Source organism: Lagopus muta, chromosome 28 (genome assembly GCF_023343835.1).
Source record: "Lagopus muta isolate bLagMut1 chromosome 28, bLagMut1 primary, whole genome shotgun sequence".
NCBI classification, from domain to species: domain Eukaryota; kingdom Metazoa; phylum Chordata; class Aves; order Galliformes; family Phasianidae; genus Lagopus; species Lagopus muta.
The window spans coordinates 3,047,501-3,070,456 of record NC_064460.1 but is presented as its reverse complement, the minus strand read 5'-3'; the positions used below and the strand labels follow the sequence as shown (position 1 = coordinate 3,070,456).

General features: G+C 68.8%; 7 protein-coding genes across 7 annotated transcripts; 2 read left to right on the top strand and 5 right to left on the bottom strand.

The window, feature by feature from the left end:
• Positions 1 to 408: 408 nt before the first annotated feature.
• On the top strand, positions 409 to 1,763 carry IL23A (interleukin 23 subunit alpha). Its single transcript, XM_048928863.1, has 4 exons — positions 409 to 575; positions 845 to 949; positions 1,338 to 1,463; positions 1,541 to 1,763. Exons 1-4 carry the CDS (start codon positions 411 to 413, stop codon positions 1,685 to 1,687), a joined length of 543 nt encoding a protein of 180 aa, XP_048784820.1. The 5' UTR covers positions 409 to 410; the 3' UTR covers positions 1,688 to 1,763.
• On the bottom strand, positions 1,682 to 6,823 carry STAT2 (signal transducer and activator of transcription 2). Its single transcript, XM_048928864.1, is given in 24 exon segments — positions 1,682 to 1,871; positions 1,874 to 2,018; positions 2,082 to 2,465; positions 2,467 to 2,581; positions 2,668 to 2,725; positions 2,801 to 3,195; positions 3,267 to 3,355; positions 3,444 to 3,493; positions 3,568 to 3,703; positions 3,961 to 4,059; positions 4,132 to 4,215; positions 4,282 to 4,338; positions 4,458 to 4,551; positions 4,688 to 4,708; positions 4,788 to 4,940; positions 5,008 to 5,166; positions 5,236 to 5,384; positions 5,466 to 5,551; positions 5,627 to 5,705; positions 5,774 to 5,866; positions 5,937 to 6,035; positions 6,132 to 6,282; positions 6,364 to 6,539; positions 6,776 to 6,823. Coding segments are annotated over 23 exon segments (2,961 nt in total). The 5' UTR covers positions 6,495 to 6,539; positions 6,776 to 6,823; the 3' UTR covers positions 1,682 to 1,737.
• Positions 6,824 to 7,292: 469 nt separating this feature from the next.
• On the bottom strand, positions 7,293 to 8,361 carry APOF (apolipoprotein F). Its single transcript, XM_048928859.1, is given in 3 exon segments — positions 7,293 to 8,167; positions 8,251 to 8,304; positions 8,306 to 8,361. Coding segments are annotated over 3 exon segments (939 nt in total). The 5' UTR covers positions 8,347 to 8,361; the 3' UTR covers positions 7,293 to 7,323.
• Positions 8,362 to 8,408: 47 nt separating this feature from the next.
• On the bottom strand, positions 8,409 to 14,876 carry TIMELESS (timeless circadian regulator). The gene is given in 29 exon segments (XM_048928855.1): positions 8,409 to 8,760; positions 8,841 to 8,924; positions 9,062 to 9,303; positions 9,376 to 9,494; positions 9,568 to 9,636; positions 9,733 to 9,892; positions 9,986 to 10,128; positions 10,207 to 10,289; positions 10,380 to 10,497; positions 10,562 to 10,647; positions 10,747 to 10,898; positions 10,990 to 11,185; positions 11,272 to 11,398; positions 11,471 to 11,568; positions 11,636 to 11,787; positions 11,852 to 11,971; positions 12,048 to 12,217; positions 12,439 to 12,542; positions 12,614 to 12,831; positions 12,919 to 13,095; positions 13,199 to 13,286; positions 13,363 to 13,496; positions 13,565 to 13,720; positions 13,808 to 13,909; positions 14,017 to 14,055; positions 14,057 to 14,080; positions 14,175 to 14,289; positions 14,377 to 14,530; positions 14,604 to 14,876. Coding segments are annotated over 28 exon segments (3,513 nt in total). The 5' UTR covers positions 14,701 to 14,876; the 3' UTR covers positions 8,409 to 8,760; positions 8,841 to 8,854.
• A 570-nt stretch (positions 14,877 to 15,446) lies between these two features.
• LOC125685608 (lens fiber major intrinsic protein) lies at positions 15,447 to 17,000 on the bottom strand. Its single transcript, XM_048928861.1, has 4 exons — positions 16,641 to 17,000; positions 16,232 to 16,396; positions 16,078 to 16,158; positions 15,447 to 15,640 (listed from the first exon to the last, which is right to left on the bottom strand). Exons 1-4 carry the CDS (start codon positions 16,998 to 17,000, stop codon positions 15,458 to 15,460), a joined length of 789 nt encoding a protein of 262 aa, XP_048784818.1. The 3' UTR covers positions 15,447 to 15,457.
• An 840-nt stretch (positions 17,001 to 17,840) lies between these two features.
• Positions 17,841 to 19,861, bottom strand: LOC125685607 (aquaporin-4-like). Its single transcript, XM_048928860.1, has 5 exons — positions 19,544 to 19,861; positions 18,834 to 19,154; positions 18,614 to 18,766; positions 18,466 to 18,546; positions 17,841 to 18,109 (listed from the first exon to the last, which is right to left on the bottom strand). Exons 1-5 carry the CDS (start codon positions 19,670 to 19,672, stop codon positions 17,891 to 17,893), a joined length of 903 nt encoding a protein of 300 aa, XP_048784817.1. The 5' UTR covers positions 19,673 to 19,861; the 3' UTR covers positions 17,841 to 17,890.
• Positions 19,862 to 20,565: 704 nt separating this feature from the next.
• RBMS2 (RNA binding motif single stranded interacting protein 2) lies at positions 20,566 to 22,952 on the top strand (the record flags this gene model as incomplete). Its single annotated transcript, XM_048928386.1, is given in 12 exon segments — positions 20,566 to 20,923; positions 21,125 to 21,277; positions 21,359 to 21,416; positions 22,017 to 22,073; positions 22,076 to 22,107; positions 22,190 to 22,347; positions 22,451 to 22,492; positions 22,494 to 22,528; positions 22,595 to 22,686; positions 22,688 to 22,708; positions 22,806 to 22,852; positions 22,940 to 22,952. Coding segments are annotated over 12 exon segments (777 nt in total), but the record flags the coding sequence as incomplete, so codon positions are not given.
• Positions 22,953 to 22,956: the final 4 nt, after the last annotated feature.

Below are 22,956 nucleotides of genomic sequence, written 5' to 3'. Positions count from 1 at the left end.
AGCACTGCGGGACACCTGCGGGCCCGCCCCGGCCCGCCCTGCAGTGTGCGGAACCGCGCCCGTCCCGTCCCACCGCGTCCCCGGAGCGGATCCGAGCGGAGCGATGCGGTGCGGTGCGGCGCGGGCTCAGGTGTGTTCGGCTCCGTCCGCGCGGCCGCCGGGCGTGGAGCCACCAGGAACTGCCCCGGGTTTTCCTGCCCGTCCCGTCGGGGCGCGGGGCCGGAGCGGGCGCGGCGGGGCGCAGCCCGGGGACCCCGGCCCGGTATCGGTTCTGCTTTCGGGGGAGGCGGCGATTTCGCAGTAACGGGGGGCGGGTGCCACCTGCCCCGGGGATTCCCCACCTGCCGCCGCCCGATAAAAGCCGATGGATCCGCCGGTGGCCGCACTGACCCGATCGGACCCGCCCGGCCATGGCCCCGCTCTGCCGCCTCCTGCTCGCGCTCTGCCTGCCGGCGATGCTGCTGCCGCCCGCGGTCCCGTTCCCGGCTCCGAGCACCGACTGGGCCGCCTGCAGGGACCTCTCCCAGCGGCTGTCGCGGCTGTTGGGGACAATGAAGGAGTCGCACCGGGTGCTGGTGAGAGCCGGGACGGAGTTTGGAGGGGCGGGGAGACGGGGAGACGAGGGATGCTACAGGAATGGGGAGAACAGGGGGCACTCGGGGAACCGGGGCTGCTCCAGGAACTGGAGATACTCAGGGAACTGGAAATGCTCAGGGAACCGAGAGAACTGGGGATGCTCCTGGAACCGGAGCTATGGGGCACAGAGGATCTGGGGGTACTGCGATGCTCTGGCTGCCTGGGGAGAGCCAAGGTGCTATGGGGTCCCTGTTAACCCTGCTGTCAGGATGCGGTCCGTCTGGGTGGAGAGGAGGACTCCGAGGGGGACTGTGCCCCCCGCATCCGCTGCAGTGATGCCTGTGACCCCTCCACGCTGGACACAAACAGCACGGTACCGGGGGGGCTGGGAGGGGGGGGGGGGCCGCAGGGGTATCCTTGTAGCCAAAGCCCGGGGGGTCTTGTGGGGTGCGTGGATGCTCTGGGGTGCATTGCGATGTCTGAAGGGTCCTGGGGGGTCTCAGGGGTGCTGGGGGCCCCAGAAGCACTAAGGGAGTACTGGGGGAGGGAGGGAGGGGAGCAGTGATGCTGAAGATGTTCCTGGGGGCATCTTGGAAGCACCCAAGTGATGCGCTTGGAGATGTCAGGGTAACCTGGGGGTCAGGGCGCCAGGACAAGCTGGGGGGTCTCGGGGCTGTTGGGGTCCACAAGTTCCCCGGGGGTCACTTTGGGGACGTGCTCAGAAGCCCAGCATCTTCACATCCTCCCCCCCCAACCCCCAGCACTGCCTGCAGCGGATCCTGCAGGGGTTGCAGCACTACCAGGCCATGCTGGGCTCCGACATCTTCGCCGCACGCCCGCAGCCAGAGCTGAAGGCGGTGCTGGAGGAGCTGCTGGGCCTCGTGCAGGTGAGCTGACACCGACCCCGACCCCGATCTTAACATCAACCCCGACCCAGAGCCCTCTGACCCCTCTCTCCCTGCAGGTACCCATCCGTTCCTGCCAGACCCCCCCGCCCCCCCACGCAGACCCCTGGGCCCGGCCGCTGCTGCAGCACGACACGCTGGAGCGGCTCCGCTCCTTCACCGCCGTCATGAGCCGCGTCTTCACCCACAGCGCCAGCGCCCGCTGACCCCCCGCCCCCCCTTAATTTATTTCTTATTTATGTGCCGCGCTCCCTATTTATACGGGGTATTTATGGGTTTCTAATAAAGGGCCGGGCAACGAGGAGCCGCTCTCTGCTACAACGCCGCACCGGGGCCGCTCTAACAGCACCGCGGGCTGATGGGGAGGAAGGGGTTTATTTACACGAGGGGCCGGGAGGGGTCACTGGAAGTCGCTGGCGTCGATGTGGAGCGGTGGGAAATCGCCGTCCGCGGTGAAGAGGGAAGCGGCGGCGGGCAGGGCCGCGTCCTCGGGCTGCGGCAGGAAGGGGTCGCTGGAGTCCAGGAGCGCGGCGCCGTCTGTGGGATGGGGGGGGGGGGGGGTCAGCGCCGAATGATCCCCAGCCCCACGGCCCCCAGCACCCACCGTCGGATCCACGCACCGTCCAGGGCGGGCAGCAGCTCCACAGCCTCCAGCGCCGGCTCCTGCAGCGGCAGCCCCTCCAGCTCCCCCAGCCCCGACGGCTGCAGCCCCAGGGCGCCGTCGTCCAACAGCAGCTCTGCAGCACCGCTCCCCAGCAGCGGCCCTATGGCGTTGCCCTCCGCGGGCAGCACCCCCTGCCCCCCGGGCACCACCGGCAGCAGCTGCAGCACAACGGGCGGCCCCAGGTCCCCCATCCCTGTCTGCAGCACCCCCAACCCCCCTGATCCCAGTGGCTGCAGGGATGGCAGCACCGGGACTGCGGCCACCACCTGCTGCAGCCCCGGGCTCAAGGCCTGAGGTGTCCCGGGGGTCCGGCCCCCCCCCCGGCACCGTCCCTGGGCTCACAGGCTGTTGCCCACCGCCCTTCAACTGCAGCATCTCCAGGTCCTCCGTGGCCACCACCAACTCCTCCTGCGTCTGCCACGTCTCGTGGGGCTGCCTGTGGGCACAGCGGGGGGGTGGAGGTCAGGTGGGGGGTAAGGGGGTCCATCCCTGTGGGGCTGGGGGCGAGGGGGGCGGGCTCACCTGGAGGATACGCGGATGAGGCGCTGGTTCAGGTATTCCTTCTTCTTGGTCAGGATCCCTGGGGGCAGGAGAGCAGTTGGAAGGGGGCAGTGGGCGCTGCCCCCCAAGCCGTGCCGCGCTGCACGCGCCGTACCCTCATGCCGTTGGCTGTAGTAGGGCCCGAAGGCTTCGTCACGGGGGATGTCAGGGTAGAGGAAGAGCAGCGGGTTCTCGGGGATGTTCTCCTCCGCCAGCAGCTGGTAATCACGGATGATGTCGGGCAGCGCCAGCGACGCCAGCTCGGCTGCGGTGTAGGGGACGACAGCACGGAAGGCGGGGGGGTCCTATGGGAGGGTGGGAGGTCAGCGGTGGGTGTGAGGTCAGACCGAGGGGGGTCCGGGGCTGCGCTCACCGCTCTCAGGGTGCTCCACCCAGGTGCAGGTGACCCCCCCCAGCATGCTCTCGCTGAACCGAATCAGGAACGTCCCTGACCGCTTCACCTTCAGCAGTTTCTTTTCCTGTTTGCGGCTCACGAAGCCCAGGATGAGCCTGGGGGGGGGTGGGGGGCACAGTCAGCTCCTGCAGCCCCGCAGCCCGACCCCCCTGCATCCAGGCCGTACCCGTCCTTCCAGAGCTGCTTCAGGTGGTCGTGCAGCAGCGCCAGGATCCCATCCAGCCAGGCCCAGAAGGAGAAACCTGCAGCACCGTCCTGCAGGATGGGGACATGAGGATGTGGGATGGGGATGTGTGAGATGGGGACAGGATGGACGGGGACACGTGGGATGGGCACGGCTCACCTTGGAGAACTTGGTCCAGGGCAAGGCGCTCTCCGGAGATGGCTTTGAACCTGGAGGGGGGCAGAATAGGGTGAGTGAGGGGGGCTGGGCTGGGGCCGGGGGGCTCAGGGATGCAGGGCCGTACCGAAGAGCTTCTCAGCCAACATGTGCAGGTGCTCCCGGCTCAGGCCACGCTCAGCTGTGCTCTGGAACTGCCAGCTCAGCACCTCTGCCAGCCGGGGCCACGGGGCTGGGGGCGGTGTGGAGAAGAACTGCTGGTCCTGTAGGGATGGCAGCGGAGGAAGGGACAGGACTGAGATGGATGGGGGGACAGGCAGGGATGGCAGGAGGACAAACACATGGGACAGATGTATGGAAAATGGAATAGGGCGTGGGGTGAGACCAGCACAGGGGCCAGAGTGTGGGAGCAGACACAGCACAGGACACAGAGACAGGGATGGGACATTAGGACTGGGATGTGGGGCGATGGGCTGGGCAGGGGTGTGGGGGTAGGGGGGACAGCGTGGGGGCTGCTTGCCTTGGGGTTGGGGCTCAGCATGTTGAACCAGAGCACGGAGGCCCAGGCGCTGGAGAGCTGGTTGTTGTTGGAGATGATGACGAAGGGCAGCGTGGAGGTCTGTGGGGAGAGCGGGGGTCATTATGGGCAGCCCCGACACCCAGAAACATCCCCCCCCCCTCCAAAACTCACCTCCAGCTTCAGCTCCAGCCCGCAGTATGCATATGCCAGTGTGAAGGTGATGAGGTGAAGCTCCTCAGTCACAGCCAGAGGACCCTGCACAGGATGGGAACCCTCGCCCACTGCTCACCCTGCGCCCCCCTCCCCAAAACCCACACCCACCTCATTGGTGCCTCTGCTGCCTTTGCCTGATCCTCCGCCCTTCTGTTCCTTCAGCGTCTGCGGGGGGGTGGGGGAGGTCAAAGTGGGGCTGGGGGTCAGGTGGGGCTTGGGATGGAGCGGACCCAAGCGGGGGGTCCCAGATGGGGAGGACCCAGCGCAGGAAGGGGGACACATACGAGGTACTGGAAGTCGCAGACCAGCCCCTCCCGGGGGCTGTCCCCAACCAGGACGGTTTTGCTGCTCGAGGTCAGAATGTTGAATTTGCGGAAGCTGTGGGGCAAAGGGAGGATGCAGATGGGGGCTGCTGCAGCCAACACCCCCCGGGGATGCTGATACTCCTCTGAGGACACCAGGAATCCCCCCTGAGGTCCCGTTCCTGCCGCCATTGCTGGCACTCAGCTCTCACCCTCGCGTCTTCGGCGGGTCCCTGCAAAAGGCAACACGGAGTCAGCTGTGAGCGTGGCCCAGGACCCCAACGGGGGGCGGCGGGACCCGGAGCCCCCGACCTGTCGATGTGGATGTTGGCCTCCATGCGGTGGTTGCGGTCATGCAGGCGGACCAGCAGGCGGGCGCGCGTGCAGAACTTGTTGGCTGTGCGCAGCACCAGCGGGCGCTTGGGGGTATTGGGCATGCAGGGCTGCTGCTCCACCACGAAGGCACTGCGGGCGGGGGGGATCTCAGAGCAGCTCCATCGCATCCCCAGCCCCCCCACGCTGCGTCCCCCACCTCTGCAGCAGGCAGGTGAGCTGCTCCTGCAGCCGCTTCTCCAGCAGCGGCAGCTCTGACTGCAGCGGGTCCTGCTCGTAGGTCACCTTTTGCCGCAGCTCTCCCACTGCCCGCAGCAGCTGCAGCAGCTGGAAGAGCCCCTCGCCCAGTGCTGTGAACCTGCAGGCGGTGGGGGTCAGCAAAGCACGGCCCCCCCCACCTCCCCCAGCCCCCCCAGCCCACCCCTACCAGCCCTGCAGCTGCAGCAGGCAGGTATCAGCGGGGGCTCCCAGGCAGCTGCGCTGCTGCCTCTCACGCCACGCGCTCAGTTCCTGCTGCAGGAAGTCCCGCAGGGTCTCGCTGCGCCCCAGCAGCTGCTGAATCTGTGCCACCACCTCCTGCAGGGACAGCGGGTCTGGCTGGGGGCGCACCGCAGCTGTGCCCCCCCATCCCCATGGCCCGGCTCTGCCCTTGCTCACCCGCCGCTGCCGGTCCAGGGACTGCAGCTTGGCCTGGAGTGCTTGGATGTGCTGCACGTACTGCGGGTCGTGGGAGTGGTCCTGGCCTGCAGCGGTGGGGAGGGGCTTTAGGGGGTGCAGGGAGCGCTGGCTGTGCCTCCCCCCCTGAGGCGCAGCCTTACCCGACATGCAGTACATCTTATAGCTGAAGTCAAAGGTGTCCTGGAGGTCCTCCATGTGTCGGAATGCACGCTCAGCTTCCTGGGGATTGGGGGGGGAGTGAGGGTCTGTGCACCCCCATGGGCTGGGGGACCCCGGGGAGAAACTACCTGCAGGGCGGTGCGGAATTCAGCCAGGCGCTGCTGGATCTCCCGCTCCTGGCTGCTCTGTGGGGCTGTGCTGGGTGCCGGGGGGGTCTCCGCCTATGAGACAGAGGGGGTTCAGGCACCGGGTGGCTCAGCTCTGCCGGCTCGGGGGGGGAACCCACCCTACCTGCCCCTTTGCCTGCGCCCTCCGCAGGACGCACCGCTCCTCCTGCAGCAGATTGGCCACCAGGTTGGCAAAGTTCTCGGGGTGCTCCTCGAAGGCAGCCTGTGGGGTGCGCGGGGGGGAGGGCTGTCAGTGCGCATCAAGTTCCCATTGCACCCATAGATCCACCCCCATCCCCCCCCCCACCCAGCCACCCACCTGCAGGTCGATGCGCGCCTTGCGCAGGTTGTGCTTCAGCATGAAGTCCTCATCCCCCGGCCCCAGGCTGCCCAGCTGCTCCCCCAGCAGCGTCAGCAGCGAATGGAACAGCATCCGCGCGTGGGACGAAAAGGGCTCGGCCGCCTGCTGCCTGCGGGACCGCTCAGTGCCTGCCCCACGGGGACCCCCCATCGCCCCACGGTATCCCCCCGCGCCACGGTTCCCCCCGTACCAGTCTTGGTCCTCGATCCAGTCCGCCAGGCTCTGCCGGACGGTCATGGGCAGCGCGGCGTTGGTGTACAGTTGGTGAACGCGCTCCAGGTGGGTGGGGGGCAACTGCTGCACCTTCTGCCACTGCGCCATGCTGGGGGGCGGGGGGGGCAGGGCGTGCTGCTGGGACCCCTCCGGCTGCCGGGGAGGGAAGCGGTGCCGCTCACACCGCACGCCCACCTCCCCCCCCGGCTCCCTCCGCTCGAGCTCCGTGCTGGGGGCTCGTGCTGGTGGTGCAGCGCCCCCCCCCCCCCTCCCACAGACTCCTCCCGTCCCGCCGCTGCACGGCACCCAAAGGCCCCACCCAGAAGCGCCCATAGGGTGGCCACCCCCGGCCCCGCACCCCGACCCTGATCCCGATCCCAGTGTCGAACCTGGACTCGGCTCCCCGCTCCCGACTCCCGGCTCGTTCCCGGTCCCGTCCCCCCACCCCGCGCCGTGGCCACGCCCCCTCCCGGCTTTGCGCGGTGATTGGCGGAGCGCGGCGGAGAGGCCACGCCCCTCGGGGCGGGCAACGCGGGAGTTCCTGCGGGCAGCTCCGCTTCCCCGAAATGACGACGGGGGGCGGGGCCACGGAGGGGGCGGGGCAGAGGAACGCGGGTGGGCGTGGTCATAAGCGAGTGGGCGTGGCCGCGGGCAAAAGGGGGCGGGGCCGGCGGGCGGTCGCGGAAGGAGGTGGCGGAGCCGGGTGGGGGTCGGCAGCGGGAGCGCAGGGGACGGAGCGTTGGGGGATGAGCCCGCAGGGTCGGAGCCACGGGGCAGCGCCGTGGGGCAGAGTGCCGCCGTCCCCACGCCGGGCGCTGTCACCGCACGCCCCGTCCAAGGCCGTCCCCGGGCCAAGGTCTCCGCGACCCGGGGCGGCGCGGCTGCACTGACCGGGAACGAGACATCGACAGGGACACGGGCGGGGACGCGCCTTTATTCACACCACGAGGACGGGGCCGCTGTGAGCGCTGGGCGCCGTCGGGGGTTCCCCGTCGGCGGTGAAGTACCCGTAGAGCGCGCGGACCCCCGCTTTGATACCGGGCTGCAGCCCGAACCGGATGCCCACGGCCACCGGGCCGCCCCCGGTGAGAGCCGTCAGCGCCGCGTAGCCCAAATCCTCGGCCGCCTGCAGCGCCCGCTCGGACGCGAGCAGCTCGCAGCCCTGGAAGGCGAAGTAGAGGCCGCTGCCAATGTTGTAGACGGCGTTGACGCCCGGCACCCACTCGAGCACCCCGTGCGCCTCGCGCTCCCCGGGCGGGCTGCACGCGTCGTCCTCCGCCTGCCGACGGCACCGGAACGTCCCGGTGCGGGTCTCGTTGCGGGGGAGAGCGCAACGCCGCCGCAGTCGGGCCAGGCTGGAGAGCAGCGGCAGCGTGCGGTGCGCGGGGACGTCCCGCAGCCCCGCCAGACCCCGCAGGAGGGCGATGGCCGCGGGGGGGCTCAGCTCCCGGTACAGCCCCCGCGCCGCCGCCTCCGCCTCCGCCTCGCACCCGGCCCCGTTCAGCGCCAGCGCCAACGAGGCGCGGGACGTGGCGCGGGGCAGCAGGGGGATGCGGGAGAAACCGGGGAGGGCGTCGGGGAGCAACGCCCCGCACGGAAACCCCCGACCCCGCAGTGCCTGCAGGGGGGGAGCGACCTCCGCAAGCAGCCCCCGCACCGTCGCGGTCCCTCCGTCACCCCGCGGGGGCGCGGTGGTCGCGGTTTCCCCCCGGCCCTGGAGGAGGAGGAGGAGGAGGAGGAGGAAGAGCAGAGCGCGGCCCATGGTGGCGGCTCGGGGGCACCTGCGGAGGTTTAGGGGGGGCACAGCCGTCAGCCCACAGCTGCACCCCCACCCCTCCCCTCCCACCCCCAGCCCCCCGCTCACCGCTCGCAGTCACCGCTGTCCCCGCACCTCCGTCGCTGCGCTGCGCCCCCCCCTTCCCTCCACGGCCCCTTTATAACCGCCGCTATCAGCGGCCATTGCGACACACGGGGACAGAGCCCCGCACCGCCCCCCCGACAGCGCCGGGCACAGCCCAGAGACTTCGTGCACTGATTTATTTGGTGCCGTTCCCGATGTAAAACAGTGTCAGAAACAAACAAACAAACCCTAAACCCAAACCCCGGTGAAAAGGTAAAATGGGGACAAGGGAAGGAAAAGCACCGTGCCTTTAAAAAGAACTTAAAAACCCACAGAGAGCCCCCAAAACCGATAAAGCTGTACAAAAAGCCCCAACAGCAGAGCGGGGGCATTGCAGGGACTGCTGTCCCAGGGAACCTCAATCTTCCTCCTCTTCCTCCTCCTCCAGAAGGCGGCGGATGCGTTTTCTTCTGCCCATGGGGTGGGGGTCCTCATCCTCCCCTGACGGGGGAGCCAGGGGGAGCAGCTCTGCCTCTATGGGAGCGGAAGGGGTCAGGGGAAGGGGCAGAAGGGAGGAAAAGCCCCCCCACAACCAGGGGAGGGGCTGCACCCACCCACGTCACCATCCTCATCCTCGCTGTCGAGCTGCCACCGCCGTTTGCTGCCTGATGGTGCGGGGGATGGCGAGGGGCTCCTCGCTGTGGGGGTTTGGTAGAGTCAGCAGAGCCCATGGGGGCACCGGGAGAACCCCGAGGCCACGGCCCCCACCCCGCCATGAGCGAGGACCTCACTCATGTGAGTATTGTAGGGTCAGCACGTGGGACCCAAGCCTCACCTCTCTGAGTCCGACCCCAGCGGGGAGGGCAGCGGCTCTGCTGTGGGGCAGAGGGGCTCAGGGGAGGTTCCTGCACCCGTCACACTGCTCCCAAAGCCCCGGCCGCCTTCCCCTCCCGCAGGCTCCTGTGGTGCTGCTGGCAGCTCCTGGGGGGGCCCCTGAGGGCTCGGGGGGGTGATGGAGGCGGCTGCACGGCGCAGCTGCTGTGGGGTGAGGGCAGCAGGGATGCGCCAGAAGGACTCCTGGGGACAGAGGGGGGATGCTGTGGGCTGTGCCAGGAGCAATGGGGACAGAGATGGGGACAGGGGCATCACCTGCTCGTTGGCAGGGGGCCGCAGCCCCACCTCCCGCAGCAGAGCACGGAAGCCCCGGTCCTCCATGGCATCTTCATTCTCCTCTGAGAGTGGCACCAATGGCACTGGGAAGGACATCCCTGGGGGGGGGGAAGCACTGTCAGCCCGGCCCCTTCCCCATCCCCAGCCCTGTGCCCCCACAGCCCCACTCACCTTCCGTCTCACGGTCCCTCGCCGTCCTCCTCAGGCAGTTCTGCAGCCACCGCAGGGGCCCCTCCAGCCCTGGGGACGGCGGAGTCAGAGTGCAGCCCCACTGACCCAAAGGATGGGGGTCCAGCCTGAGGAGCGGTGGGGTCACATCCCCTTGCTCCCACCCACCTTCCTGCTGCAGGCGCTGCACCAAGGCCAGCCCCGTCCCCTCCTTGGGGTCCCAGGGCTCCTCCATGGGGTCATCCTCTGCTTCATCTTCCTCCTCCTCCTCCTCGCTGTCCTCAGCAGAGCTGTTATGGGCTGACACCGCTGCAGCATCTGCCTCACCCTGCAGGGACCGTAACGCTTGGGTGCCTTGAGAGGAGGGGAAGGGGGACAGCACCCCTGGATTGGAGCCCCCCGGCCCCCCCAACCCACGTACCGTCTGGGGGCCGCAGCTCTTCCTCCGGCGCTTCTTGTGCAGCTCCTTGCGCTCTGCCACCAACCCCATTGCCAGCAGCTTCTCCACCACCCGTGCCCGTGAGCGCCGTGCCGTCAGGTTCTTCATGATGTTCCCCAGGATGTCTGCGGGGGGGGGGGGGGGGGTCAGCAGGGTGTTGGACCCCCCCCCCACACACACCCTTCCCCTTGGAACCCGCTCACCATCCGATCCCCTGAACTCCTCAAAGAGCCGCTCCAGCTCCAGCTCCTGCTCCTCCGTCCACAGCACAATATTGGTGCCCTTCCTGGGGGGGGGGAGGACACAACCCTGGGTGCCCACCTGGGCACACAGTGCTCCCCATCACGGGGGTCCCCACCCGGGGTCTCATCCCCACCTTGGCCGTGGGAAGTCCCTGGCGCTGCCCGCCAGCCCCATGCGCACCAACTGCTGCACCACCTGCCGCCGCGTGCGGCCAGGCAGCTCCGCCAGGATGGAGGCAATGATGTCCTGACCTGTGGGAGTGGGGGCTGCGAGAAGGGTCCATGCCACCCCCTGCCCCCCACAGCGCCCCCTTACCTTCTGCCTCCTTATACTTCCAGAACAGCTCCCGCAGCGCCTGCTCCTCCTGTGGGCTCCAGGCGGGGGTCCGACGTGCTCCAGTGCTGGGCAAAGGAGTGATGAGGGGAAGTCAGAGCTCTTCTCCCAGCCCACAGCCTCTCCCTGTGCCCACTGCCCCTCTCTCAACCCCCCAGCCCACTCACCCCTCCCCATCCCTCAGGGAGCTGTAGCCCTCACTCATCTCGCGCACAGCCGTAGCGTTCTTCCAGAAGAGCAGCTCCACGAACGCCTTCTTGTTGGTGGCTGCCAGCGCAAAGAACTTACCCAGGATATATTTGGCCAAGGCCACCAGCTCCTGGGGGTGGAACAGAGAGGTGAGGGCAGCAGGATTGCACCGGGCCGGAATCAGGGTGGGGGTGCAGGGGGGAGTTGGGGCTGCGCCTCACCTGGTGGGCGCCGGGGTCGCTGAGGAGGCGTTGGAAGAGGGTGAAGAGGGAGAGCTGGAAGAGCAGCGCCTCCATGCGCAGCTGGCGGGACAGGCGGTGCAGCAGCCGTGCAGCGCAGTGGTTGGTGCGGGCGCTGTTCTGTGCGTAGCCCCGCAGCAGCAGCGCGCAGGCACGGACCACGGGCACGCAGGCAAACCTGGAAACCCCCCCCCCACATAATTGGTGACCAGCACCACGCTGCCCTCCCTGCGCCCCCCGCCCCCTCTCGGAGGCTCTCCCCACCGCTTCAGGTAGTCCATGAAATTGAACTCCTTCTCCGACACCCGCACTGCCTCTTCCTCCTCCTCCTCTTCCTCCTCCTCTTCCTCAGGCTCCTCCGGCTCCTCAGCCTCGGGGGAGGGGGTGGGCCCTGTGGGGGGCAGCGTTAGGGGCCCAGAGCTCCCCCAGACCCCACTGCCACGGGACAGGGCCGCGCACTCACGGGGCAGCGCAGCAAAGCAGATCTCACGCAGCAGCTGCATCTCCTCAGCGGGCTCCGCGCCGGGGGGGCCAAAAACATCCCCTTCGGGCCACACTTCCCTGTGTGGAGGACAGAGGTTGGCACGGCACCCCCACATTCTGAGGGGTGGGATGGGGCTGGGGGTACCTGGCAGAGCGCAGCAGCCGCAGGGCCTGGGGGGCCCCCCCCTCCCGCAGGCACTCCTGGATGCGCAGCAGAGCCACCGCGCGCTGCTCCTCCACGGGGGTCTCCGAGGCAGCGTCAAAAGGCACCACGTCCTCAGGGAGCGGCACCGTGCCCTGGGGGGGTCACTGTGTCACCCTGCGCCCCACAGACACCCCTCACAGCAGGGCCCGTCCCTACCTGCAGGCAGTCCTGGAGTTGCTGGGCCACCGCTGCCCACAGCTCCTCCAGCTCGGCTGCGCCCGGCGGCTGCGGCGCTGCAGGGGCACGGGGCTTCTTCTTCCTCCTCACACGTTTGCTCTGCATGATGAAGGAGGGGAGGAGGGTCAGGAGGGACCACAGGGACCCACGCAGAGCCTCGGAGACCCCAGCCCACCTGCACCACGAGGCCGGAGCGGCCGCGGCAGAAGCGCTCCAGCATTTGCAGGAAGAGATGCGCCGTCTCCACCAGGTCCCGCAGGAAGGCACGAGGCTGCTTCGTCTCATCGAACTTCCGAAAGAGCGCGAGGAGCAGCTCCCGGTACTCCATCAGATAGAAGATGTGGTCTGGGGGGCGGCAGGGGGACAGGGGCAGCGTGGACAGACAGACGGACGGGTGAGTGTTTGGACAGGGGGACGGACAGATGGATGGCGAGAGATTGGCGCACGGACAAAGACGCGGATAGAGAGACACGAGGAAAGAGAGCCATGCAGACAGACAGAGGCACGGACAGACGGACAGAGCCACGGATGGATGAACACACAGATGGACAAAGGGACGGACTCACTCTTGATGACCTGACTGCTGTCCCGCACTGCCGGCTCTGCGCAGCGGTCCATCTCCTGCACCGTGCGCAGCAGCTCCTGGTACGCCTTCAGGGCCAGGTGCATCCTGCAGGAGGGACGGGGTGCTCAGGCAGTGCTGGGGGGGCTTGGGGCCAAAGAGGGGGCTGCGACCCCCACCTGCGTGCCCAGGTGGCCGCCTCCTTCTTGTCCATCAGGGCCATCTCGTAGTAGTTGGTGAGGTGCTGCTCGATGAAGTGAAAGGCACGCACGCTCACCGTCTCCGACACCAGCTCGGCACGGAACCCCCGGCCACGGTTGAAGGCCATGAAGAAGGCGGTGGCCCACAGGTAGTACGTCTCATCGTGCTGCTGCGCCTTCTCCCGCAGCAATTGGTCCTGGGGGGCGCGCGGGGGAACTCAGCACGGGGGGGACCCCGGGTGGGGGGGGTGGCCTGAAATGGGGGGGACGACTCCCACCCTCACCTTGACCAGCAGCATCAGGCGGTTGTAGCAGTCCTCCAGGAAGTCCTGGCAGAAGCAGCTCAGGAAGAGCCGGACGTTGCGGGCGGAGCGCCGGGGGGGTCCCGGCTCAGGGGGGGCCCAGCGACGCCGCGGTACCCGGCGCGTCTCCTTGCCCAGGTCGTGGCTGTAGCTCTGCAGCTGGGGGGAGAGAGGAGAGCGTGAGCTGTGCCCCCTCAGCACCACTGCGAGCCCCCCGACGCCGTACCGAGCCCCCCGCCGTGCTCCCCATCCCCATACTCACGTTGTGCAGCCCCTTATGGAAGACAACATCGTGCTCCCCGATGGCCTTCAGCCCCTGGATGACATAGGAACCGCGGAAACGGGAGTGTCTGGAGGGAGGAACGCACGAGATGAGCAATGCTGGCCCTACCACAGGGTTCTGCTCCCCTCCAGCCCCCTTCCCACCTGGATGGACGCTGCAGCGCCCGCGCTCTCTGCTCTGCTTGCTCCCGCTGCCGCAGACTCTGCAGCTCCCGCGTCTCCTCCCCGCACTCGGCGCCTGCCCGCCCCTGACCCAGCGCTGCCAGCTGCTCCGGGCTCTGCGGGGCGGGGGGTTCAGCACGGCTGGATGGGGGCCGGGGGTGGGCCCTGCACCCCCCACACCCACCTGGTCACGGAACATGAGGGAGACGATCTCGAGGACGTGCAGAGCCCACTGCTGCTCAGCCGGTGTGCTGGCCAGGAACTTGAGCAGGTCGTCCATGCCACTGATGTGCAGAGCCCACAGCACACGGTCGTGCACGCTGGCATCGCCATCCACACCCTGGGGGCGAGCACAGGGCGGGGGGCAGCATGTGGGGCACCTTCCCGTGGGGATCCCTGGGTCCGTACCCCCCTCCCCTCCCATTACCTGCTCAGCAGCGGGGTCGGGGGGCACATGCAGCACGTTGCGCACCAGCAGCAGGATCCGCTCGATCAGCAGCGCGTCCTCCTCCTGCCTCTGCTCCCAGTCCTGCAGTGCACGGCTGTCAGAACTCCCACAGACCTCCCCAGACCCCAGCCCCATAGCTGCCCCCTGACCCTCAGCCCCATTGACCCCCCCGGACCCCCAGCACCCACCAGCTGCAGCACTTCGTACAGCTTCTCGCTCAGCACCCCCAAACACCTTCTCACTGGCAAACGCCTGCAGAAAAAACTCTTGGTGAGCTCTGTGTGTCTGGGGGGGGGGGGGTTTGAAGACCCCCCCACCCGGAGTCACCCCGCGGCTGCACCCTCACCTCTTTGTACGCCTGCAGGTAGGACAGCACCTGCAGGAAGTGGTGTCGGGCGGTGGCGTCCGACGGCACTTTGCCAAAGCAGAGCAGCGCCGGCTGCGTCAGGTTCACCATCAGCCTACGGGGGGCAGTTGGGGGGGTTGGACTCGGGACCGCTGCCCACGTGGGAGCGCAGCCCCGCGCCGTCCCCGCAGCTGCCCGGTACCTGACGACGGCATCGAAAAGGCTCCGGTCCCGCGGGTACTGAACGAGCAGCGGCAGCAGATCGTTCTGCAGGATCTGCGCTGCTCCCAGCTGCTGCCGCACGTCGCGGCTCTCGTCCTCGTGCCGGAGGTACCGGATCAGATCCTTCACGCTCTCTGCGGGAGGGGCGCTCAGAACTCCGCATCCGCCCGGTTTCTTCCCCCTCCCCCCCCATTCCCCGTGCCGTACCGAGGCAGTCGGGCTCGCGGTGGTACACGTCGCCCTCCAGGTAGCCCAGGGCGCTGCAGGTGGCCAGCAGCTCGCAGTTCATCATGTACCAGTCCATGCAGCGCGGGGCGGGCGCGGGAAGCCGGGCAAGACCCGGCGGGGCGGAGCAGCCCGACCCCGGTCCCGGGGCACCGGGCGGCTCTGAGGGTCCGGGCCGCGATCCCGATCCCGATCCCGGTACCGAAAGCCCCCAGCCCCGCACGCTCCCGCTGCCGTTACACAACCGGCCCAGTTCCCGCGGCTCCCGCCCCGCCCCGCCCCTCCCGCCGTCCCCCGCCGGAGGCCTTAAAGCGGAAACTCCAGAACACGCCGGTCAGCCCCCCCACCCCCCCCCCTCCGCCCACCGCCCGCTAAAAGAGGAGGCCACGCACCGCAGCACCCTTCTCCCCCCTCATCCCCCCTCGGGACGCCCACTCCTACACCCCCGCTCTCCCCGCACCGCGCTGCACCCCACTCCCCACCCAGCGCCCACCTCGACGTTGCCCTTTTAAGAGCGGCTCAGGATGCGCTGTGGCCCCTCCCCCTGGGCGGGGCATCGCCTCGGGCGCGGGAAGGCGCCGCTCCGCGCTCCCCCCCCGCACGCGGTGCCCCCCGCCCCCCCCCCGCCCTCCGAGAGCGGTTACCAAAATAAAGCGTAGGTTTAATTCACCGAACACGGAGCTCCCGCCGCGGCGGGGCGGGGCCGGCCGTCGGGTGCCGTTGGCCGCCGCGCTCCCGCCGCCCCGCACACACACGCACGCACCACACGCACCGCATCGGCGGCCCCGACACAGCAAAGGCGGCCCCGGGTCTGGGGCTGGGACTGGGGGGCGGCCCTACAGCCCCTGCGTCTTCAGCTCCAGCGGTTCCGCCGGCGGTTCGGGGGGCGGCGCGGCGGCGGGCGGCTCCCCCCGCAGCACGGCCAGGCGCTCCGCCATGCTGCGCGCCCGCGGACACAGCGCCAGCTCGTACAGCAGAGCCGCCAGCGCCGCGCCCAGCAGCGGACCCGCCCAGAACACCTGCGGGGGGCGGCGTGGGAGGGGGCGGCCAAGGGGTCCCACATCCGACCCCCCCCGACCCGAGAGAGGGGCGGCCGCCACCCCCCCCGTGCGGCCATCCCTGAGCCCGAGGAGTGGGGCGTTAAGGGATGCGACCCCCCGCGGTGGGGAACCCTCGGGGCTGCTGCAGCCGGCGGGGTTGTGGATGGGATGGGATGGAGAGGAATGGGACCGGGGTGGGCTGGGACGGGGAGGGGGGGGTTGGGTTAGGCTGAAAAGGACCGGGGTCGGACTGGGATGCGCTGGGACGACAGTGGGACGGATCGGGTTGAGCTGAGGTGCACTGGGATGGGACTGGGATGGGATGGCAGCGGGTTGAGGCAGAGCGGGGTGGAATGGGGCAGGACGGAGATGGGCTGGAACGGACCGGGCCGGGCCACAGCGCCCTCCCCACTTACCCAGTGGTTGGCGAAGTTGCGGGTGACGACGGCGGGGGCAAAGGAGCGTGCAGGGTTCATGCCAGCACCAGTGTACGGGATCTGCGGGGAAGGAGGGGGCGGTGGGTGCCGGGCCCCCGTCCCCCATCCCGCGGAGCTGCCACCCCCCCCTTACCCCGAAGAGGTGGCCGAGGGTGAGGGAGAAGCCAACGGGCAGCGCCGCGGAGCCAGGGCGCCCGTCGTGGCGGTCGTCGAAGCTGGCGAAGACGCAGAGGATGAACTGAGCCGTCAGCAGCAGCTCCACCACCGTGCCCTGGCCCGGGCCCACGCTGGGGTGCAGCTGTGGGGGAGAGGGGCTCAGCGCTGGCTCCCAGCCTCCCAGACCTCTGCTGCCCAATTCCCCGTCAACCCCGTCACGCCTTCTCCCCTCTCCCAAGCCCCTATTTCCCTTCGGCCACCCCCGCAAGTCCCAGACGCCCCCAGCCCACCCGCTTCCCCCCACTGCAGCCCCCTGTTCTCTCCTCCCCCTCCTCCAAGCGCCCCATTCTGCCCCCAGAGCCCCCACCCCCCCCCGCCCCGCTCACCGCACTGAGGCCCAGCGTGCCGCGCACGGCGGCCGGTGTCACCCCGTAGAGGACGCCAGCCCCCGCCAGGGCACCCAGCAGCTGAGCCAGCAGGTAGCCCAGGGCGCGGGGCAGGGAGAGCTGCGAGGCCAGCAGGAAAGCCAGCGTGACGGCCGGGTTGATGTGCCCGCCGCTGACGTGCCCCAGCGCCTGCACCAGGGTGGCTTGGGCCAGCCCAAAGGCCAAGGCGGACCCCAGGACCCCGTGGGGGCCCGGGGCCCAGCGCAGCGAAGCCCCCAGCCCCAGCAGGGTGTAGAGGAGGCTGCCCAGGAACTCGGCCAGGATGGCCCTCCAGAAGGAGGACGAGCGCAGCTCCCGCATGGCCCGGCCCCGCTGCGGCCCCCGCTCCCCTCCCGGGGGCCGCCCGCACCCACCTTTATAAGCCCCCCCCCCAGCCGGCCCCGGGGGTGGGACCCCACCACCGCCACCCCCCCTTAACTGCTTCGCTGCCCGGGATATGGGGTGGGCGAGGTGCTGTGCGGGACCCCGGTGCCCCCCTCAGGTGTGGTTCCACCGCCCCAACAGAGTGGGGACCCCCCCAGAGCTGCGTCCCCCACCCTTGGGGATGCCGGCTGGGGGGTGGCTCTGACCCATAGGCACCCTCTATAGGGCCTGGGGTCAACAACATACTTGGGGCTGTGGGCAACACTGTGACACCCCCCTGCCCCCCAGTCAGAATCTGGGGGGGTGCTATGGGAGGGGAGCACTGGGAGCCAGCCTGCCCCAACCCCACACATCCTGGGGGCTGCAGGTGCCCCATGCCCAGCCCCACATCACAGGGGTGCAGGTGCCCCCCCGGGGGCTGCCACTGCTCCCCCCCACCCCCCCGCCTGGCTCTGGTGCATTCAGGCTGGCTTAGCAGGCACTAAGCCCCCGGCCGGGGGGGGATTAGGGCCGAGCGCGGCCATTGGCGCCCGCAGGAATCTGCCGGGGCTGCAGAGGCTCCGACAAAAGGCTTTGCTGTGCTCAGCGCCCACACAAGGCAGGAGCAGCCCCCCGGCCCCCACCGCGGGGCCAACGGGGGGTACGGCGTGGGGGGAGTGCAAGGAGAGGCCCTGCAGTGACCCCATGCACCCAGACCCCCCCCCCCGTCCCACAGCACCACTCTGTGCTCATCTCTGGTCCAAAGCCACCTTTAATCCCCACGGGGAAGAGGATGCTTTGAGGGGGGGGAGAAGGCGGCAAGAGTGCAGAGCCCCCCGGTTCTCCCATCAGGCCGTGCCCTGGCCCTGGGAGGCCGGGGGGGTACGAGCAGCACTGCGGGGGGCAGTGGAAGGTGAGGAGGGGGAAGGGCTGGTGGTCTCCACCAGTGTCACGTCCCGGCAGGTGAGGCAGGCACATAGCTTCTCCCTGGAGGCACCAGGGCCGAAGATGAACTCGTAGCAGAGCCCAGCCAGCACGGCACCCAGCACCGGTCCCAGCCAGTACACCTGGGGGAGGTCAGTGGGAGCAGTAGGAGCAGGGATACCCAGGGTGGCACGGGGGTCAGGGGCTGCCAGGGGATGCGGGGCCCACACTAGGGATGGGGACTGACCAGGGGGAGCTGCTCCAGGGGTGAGGAGGGAAACACGTTTGGGATGGAGCAGGAGGGCCAAAGGATGGGGGTGGGGGGACCTGTGCTGTGATGGGGGACCGGGAGGAGCCCATCTGGGGATGCCGTGAGGGTGACTCAGGAGGAGTGACTGAAGGGGGGGCAGGGACTGCTGTTCTGGGGGAGGATGGGACGGGAGGGTCACCCATCCCCACAGTGGGTTTTCTGGGGGAACCCAGCGGTTCTGTGACTCACCCAGTGGTTGTCCCAGATGCCGGTGACGACGGCAGGCCCCAGTGAGCGGGCCGGGTTCATGCTGCCCCCCGAGAATGGCCCCTGGGGGAGCAGGTCAGGACTGGCCGGGCCAGGGGGCCACAGGCGGGGGGCACTGGGGGGTCCTTACCGCAGCCAGAGCTCCAGCAACGATGGCACAGCCCAGGGCCAACCCGGTGGGGGCAGCTGCGTGGTCGGTGGAGGCAAAGGCGGTGAGCGCCAGCTGGAAGGTGGCAAAGATCTCCCAGCACAACGCCTGCCCCGCTGTCCCTGCCGCACTCACCTGCGGGCACAGCAGAGCCTCAGCACCCACCCGGCACTGGGAAGGGCACCGGGACGGGGACGCTCACCCTGCTGACCATTGCGCTGTCATCCGGCAGTGCCAGGCGTGCAGCCGTGGCAGCCAGCACAGCCCCGGCACACTGCGCCAGCAGCACTGCAGCCCCACGCAGGGCACCCAGTTTGTGGGTGCAGAGCAGCGCCAGGGTGAGCGCTGGGTTGGCCTGGGGCGCTCTGAGGGCGCAGCTCAGTGTCGCAGCCGCCAGCCCCCCGGCCAGGGCTGGCACCAGGGGGCTGGGGGCAGCTGAGGCTCCCAGGACCACCCCAGTAAAGATGAGCGTTGCCACAGCCTCAGCCAACACCTCCTGCCAGAAGCGCCCGCTGTGCAGCTCCTGTGGGCACGAAGGGGAAGTCATGACGACGGGGTGCCATGGGGTGTCACGCTGATGAGACCCTTCAGCAATTTGGCACCGAAATGATGGGGTGTCAGTGATGGCAGATGGGGGCTGCCATGGTAACTGGATGCCTCAGCAACCACGGTGACAAAGAGTGTCTTGGCAACAGGGCACCTTGGCAATGGGGTCACCACGGCAACTGGAGCAGCGCAGGAATGGAGTTCCCCTCTAGGGGCACACAGGGAGCCCCCCAGCAGGGCTCGGGGCCGGGACCACAGGCTACGAGGGCCATGAGCCTCAATCCCCAGGTAGGGACGGACCCCAGGGCCTCACAGCCAGGGCTTGGGGGTGGGGGGGCTGGGGCCACGCAGCTCGCGAGGTCTTACCTCCCCTATGGCCATGGTGCAGCTGCAGGACCAAGGCAAGCACAGAGGATGCCCGTGGCAGGGGCGCCTCCCAGCCCCTGGTCCTGCCAACCCTCCTTGATTTGGGGAGGGTGCCTGCACCCAGGGCATCCCCAGAACACACGAGGGGTCTGCCAGCAGGGCACAGCCGTGGCAGGAGCTGCAGGGGCCTGAAATTGGACTTGGGCACCCCAGGATGCTGTGGGTGCCATGGCAACAAGCAGGGGCACTTTGGGGTGTTGCCACGACAACCAGCACGAGGCGCTCAGGTGGGAGATGAAAGGCGGAGATGAAAGGAGGGAATGCAGAGATGAAAGGGGGGGGGGGGGGGGGGGGTGGGGCAGCAGATGAGGCCAGCCCTGCTCACACTGCAGTGCCAGGGATGCCCAGTTCTGGAGGCAGCAGGAGAGGACAGGAGGGGCCGTAGAATTGGAGCTGCCCCCAGCCCTGCTGCAGTGGGGGGGGGGGGGACGGGCCCCACGTCCCTGCCAGCTCAGCAGCCCCACACACGGCGTGAGTCAGCGGGTCGCTGCCCAGGGCCTGGCTCAGCACAGCCCCGCGGCCGCCCCGAAAAAGCCAGAACAATCCCTGCACAAAGGGCCTGGATGGGGACGGCCGCCCTGACACGCAGCCCTGCCCCCAGGCCGTGGGGGGGGACGGACGGCACGCCGCGGTTCCACGGCCCGCAGGGGCCCTCTGTGGGGCACGGGTCAGGCCGCACATCCTACCTCAGCCCCACAGGAGACCCCAAGGGTTCCTGGGACCCGTCACCCTGCCCTATGACCCCTGCTGAGGACCCTCTCCTGCCCCACAGACTCCTCCTGGCGCCCCCCGCCCCACGGAGGCCCCGCTGGCCCCCAGACCCGCTCCGTCCTTCTGGGCCCGAAGTAGAACCGCGCGAGGCGCCAAGATGGCGGCCCCCCGCCCGCCTTCAGCCAGAGTCACGCGGTGGGGGTGGGAGGTGCCAAGATGGCGGAGGGGCAACGTGACCGACAGCTCCAAAATGGCTGCGCCCATGGATACGGTGCGACCGCCTCCGCTGTGGCGGTAATGGCGGCGGGGGCGGAGCTTTGCGGTCTTAAAGGGACCGCGCCCTGCTTATAGGCCGCGGCCGTTACAGGTCCCGGTTATCGGACTCCCTGAGCGCTGGGTTGTGTCCCCAGAAATCCCCTTAAGGCGCGGAGCGGGCCGCTCCCCGAGCCCTTCACTGCTAGGCCGCAGCCGCCTGCCGGGGCCCGCCCCGGATCCCGCGTCACGTCAGGCGGAGCCGCCCGCCCCGCCGCGCGCTCCGGGATGCTGCTCTCGGTGCCGCCGCCGCGCCCGGGCCTGGCCGCCTTCGCCTGCAGTAAGGGCGGAAAGAAGGTAAGCGGGGCGGGGGGAGACGAGGCCTAGGTTGCCCTTCTCTCCGGGCCCGCCGCGCCAGGCCCCACCGCCCGCCCCTTCGGGCCTCTCTCCGGGCGGGCGGCGGGGCCCGGTGGGTCGCGGCCGGAGTGGGAGGCGGCCCCCGACCGGCGCTGGGCCTCGGTGACACCGACCGTCCCTCCCCTCCGCCGCCCCCAGCAGCCCTATGTGCCGCCGTCGCAGCCCATGGGCCCCCCCAGCCCCAGCCCGTCTTCCGGGGGGGCGGGCGAACAGCTGAGCAAAACCAATCTGTACATCCGGGGGCTGCACCCCGGGACCACCGACCAGGACCTGGTGAAGCTGTGTCAGCCGTGAGTGGGGCCTTGGGGGGCTTCGATAAGGGGGCGGGGGGCAGTTTGGAATCCCCCCCACACACACACTTGATTCCTTGTGCAGTTATGGAAGATCGTCTCCACCAAAGCCATCCTGGACAAGACGACCAACAAGTGCAAAGGTGGGGTGGGACTGGGGCCTGGGGGTCCATTTCGCTGTATTCAGGGTACAAAGGGGGAAAGAGGGTAATGGTTTGGGGGTCCTTTTTACCGTGTTTAGAGGAAAGCAGGAGGGGTCCAGGTTTTGGGGTCTGATGGAAGTGGGGCGTGGGGGGTGGTAAATCAGCGAGTTGGGGTCGTTTTAACTGTGCTAAAGGCAAGGGAGCTCGGAGGGTATCAGGGGGTTTGAGGTCCCTGTCACTGTATTTAGGGTCTGGGGGAGGAGGGGATCAGAGTTTTGGGGTCCCTCTCACTACGTTTAGGTTCTGAAGGGGAAAAGAAGAGCATCAGGGTTTTGTGTCCATTCGCTGTGCATAGAGACGAAGGGGAAAATGGGAGTGCTGGGTTTTATGGCCCTAAGGGAGAGGGGATTAGAGAGAGCTGTGGGGTCGCTTCCACTGTGTTTAGGGACTAAGACGAGGAAGGATGGTTTGCATTTTGGGGCCTTTTTGCTGCACTTACTGTCTATGGAGGAGGTGGGGCTGTTGAGGTTTGGGGGTCTGAGTAGTAGGGGTGGGATTGGAGGCTTGGGGGTCTCTCTCACTCTGTCCCTCCCCCCCAAGGCTATGGCTTTGTGGACTTCGACAGCCCCACGGCAGCGCAGAAGGCAGTGACGGCTCTCAGGCCAGCGGGGTGCAGGCACAGATGGCCAAGGTAAGGCCCGATGGGGGGCACCCCAACATCCAGACCCACCCCAGCGGGGCGTCCCCGCTGCCCCCCTGATCCCTCCCCACAGCAACAGGAGCAGGACCCCACCAACCTCTACATCTCCAACCTGCCGCTGGGGGTGGACGAGCAGGAGCTGGAGGCGCTGCTGAAGCCCTTTGGGCAGGTTGTGTCCACCCGCATCCTGCGGGACCCCCACGGGGCCAGCCGTGGCGTGGGCTTCGCACGGTACGGGGCTGCGTGGGGCTGGGGGCGGGCGAACAGCGAGGGGCTGCAGAGGCCCTGGGGGCACCCAGAAGGGGCCCCTCCAGCCGTTCTCTCCACCCACCAGGATGGAGTCCACGGAGAAGTGCGAGGCTGTCATCACCCACTTAATGGAAATACATCAAGACCCCCCCAGGGGTGCCAGGTGGGCTTGGGGTGCGGGGACGGGGGGCTGGGCGCTGGCTGGTGATACTGACAGCCCTCCCCGCAGCCCCCCCGGATCCCCTGCTCTGCAAGTTTGCAGATGGAGGGCAGAAGAAACGGCAGAGCCAGGGCAAGTTTGTGCCCCAATTGGGAAGAGCCCTGGGCTCGGGACAGCGACGCGGTAAATGGGGTCTGAGAGCGGGATGGGGCACAGCGAGGGGCTTGCTTCTTGGGGGGCAGCGCTGTGGGGCGGCTCTGAGCCCTCTGTCCCTTCCTAGGGCACCGTGACCTTGGCCTACGACCCTGCCACAGCGCTGCAGAACGGGTGAGCGTCCCACAGCCCCCATGGTTGTGGTGGGAGGGGAGGGGAGATGGCTGCAGCCTCCACCCCATAACCGCCTCCACCCCACAGGTTCTACCCCGCACCTT

Excerpts from the sequence above, each read along its gene's own strand:
- IL23A (XM_048928863.1), top strand. The coding sequence starts at position 411 with ATGGCCCCGCTCTGCCGCCTCCTGCTCGCGCTCTGCCTGCCGGCGATG. Across the intron at positions 576-844 it reads AGGAGTCGCACCGGGTGCTG|GATGCGGTCCGTCTGGGTGG; the intron begins GTGAGAGCCGGG and ends CCCTGCTGTCAG. Across the intron at positions 1,464-1,540 it reads AGCTGCTGGGCCTCGTGCAG|GTACCCATCCGTTCCTGCCA; the intron begins GTGAGCTGACAC and ends CTCTCCCTGCAG.
- LOC125685608 (XM_048928861.1), bottom strand. The coding sequence starts at position 17,000 with ATGCGGGAGCTGCGCTCGTCCTCCTTCTGGAGGGCCATCCTGGCCGAG. Across the intron at positions 16,159-16,231 it reads CCCTCGGCCACCTCTTCGGG|ATCCCGTACACTGGTGCTGG; the intron begins GTAAGGGGGGGG and ends CCTTCCCCGCAG. Across the intron at positions 15,641-16,077 it reads GCAACTTCGCCAACCACTGG|GTGTTCTGGGCGGGTCCGCT; the intron begins GTAAGTGGGGAG and ends CGCCCCCCGCAG.
- LOC125685607 (XM_048928860.1), bottom strand. The coding sequence starts at position 19,672 with ATGCCCTGGGTGCAGGCACCCTCCCCAAATCAAGGAGGGTTGGCAGGA. Across the intron at positions 19,155-19,543 it reads GCACCATGGCCATAGGGGAG|GAGCTGCACAGCGGGCGCTT; the intron begins GTAAGACCTCGC and ends TCGTGCCCACAG. Across the intron at positions 18,110-18,465 it reads GCATCTGGGACAACCACTGG|GTGTACTGGCTGGGACCGGT; the intron begins GTGAGTCACAGA and ends GACCTCCCCCAG.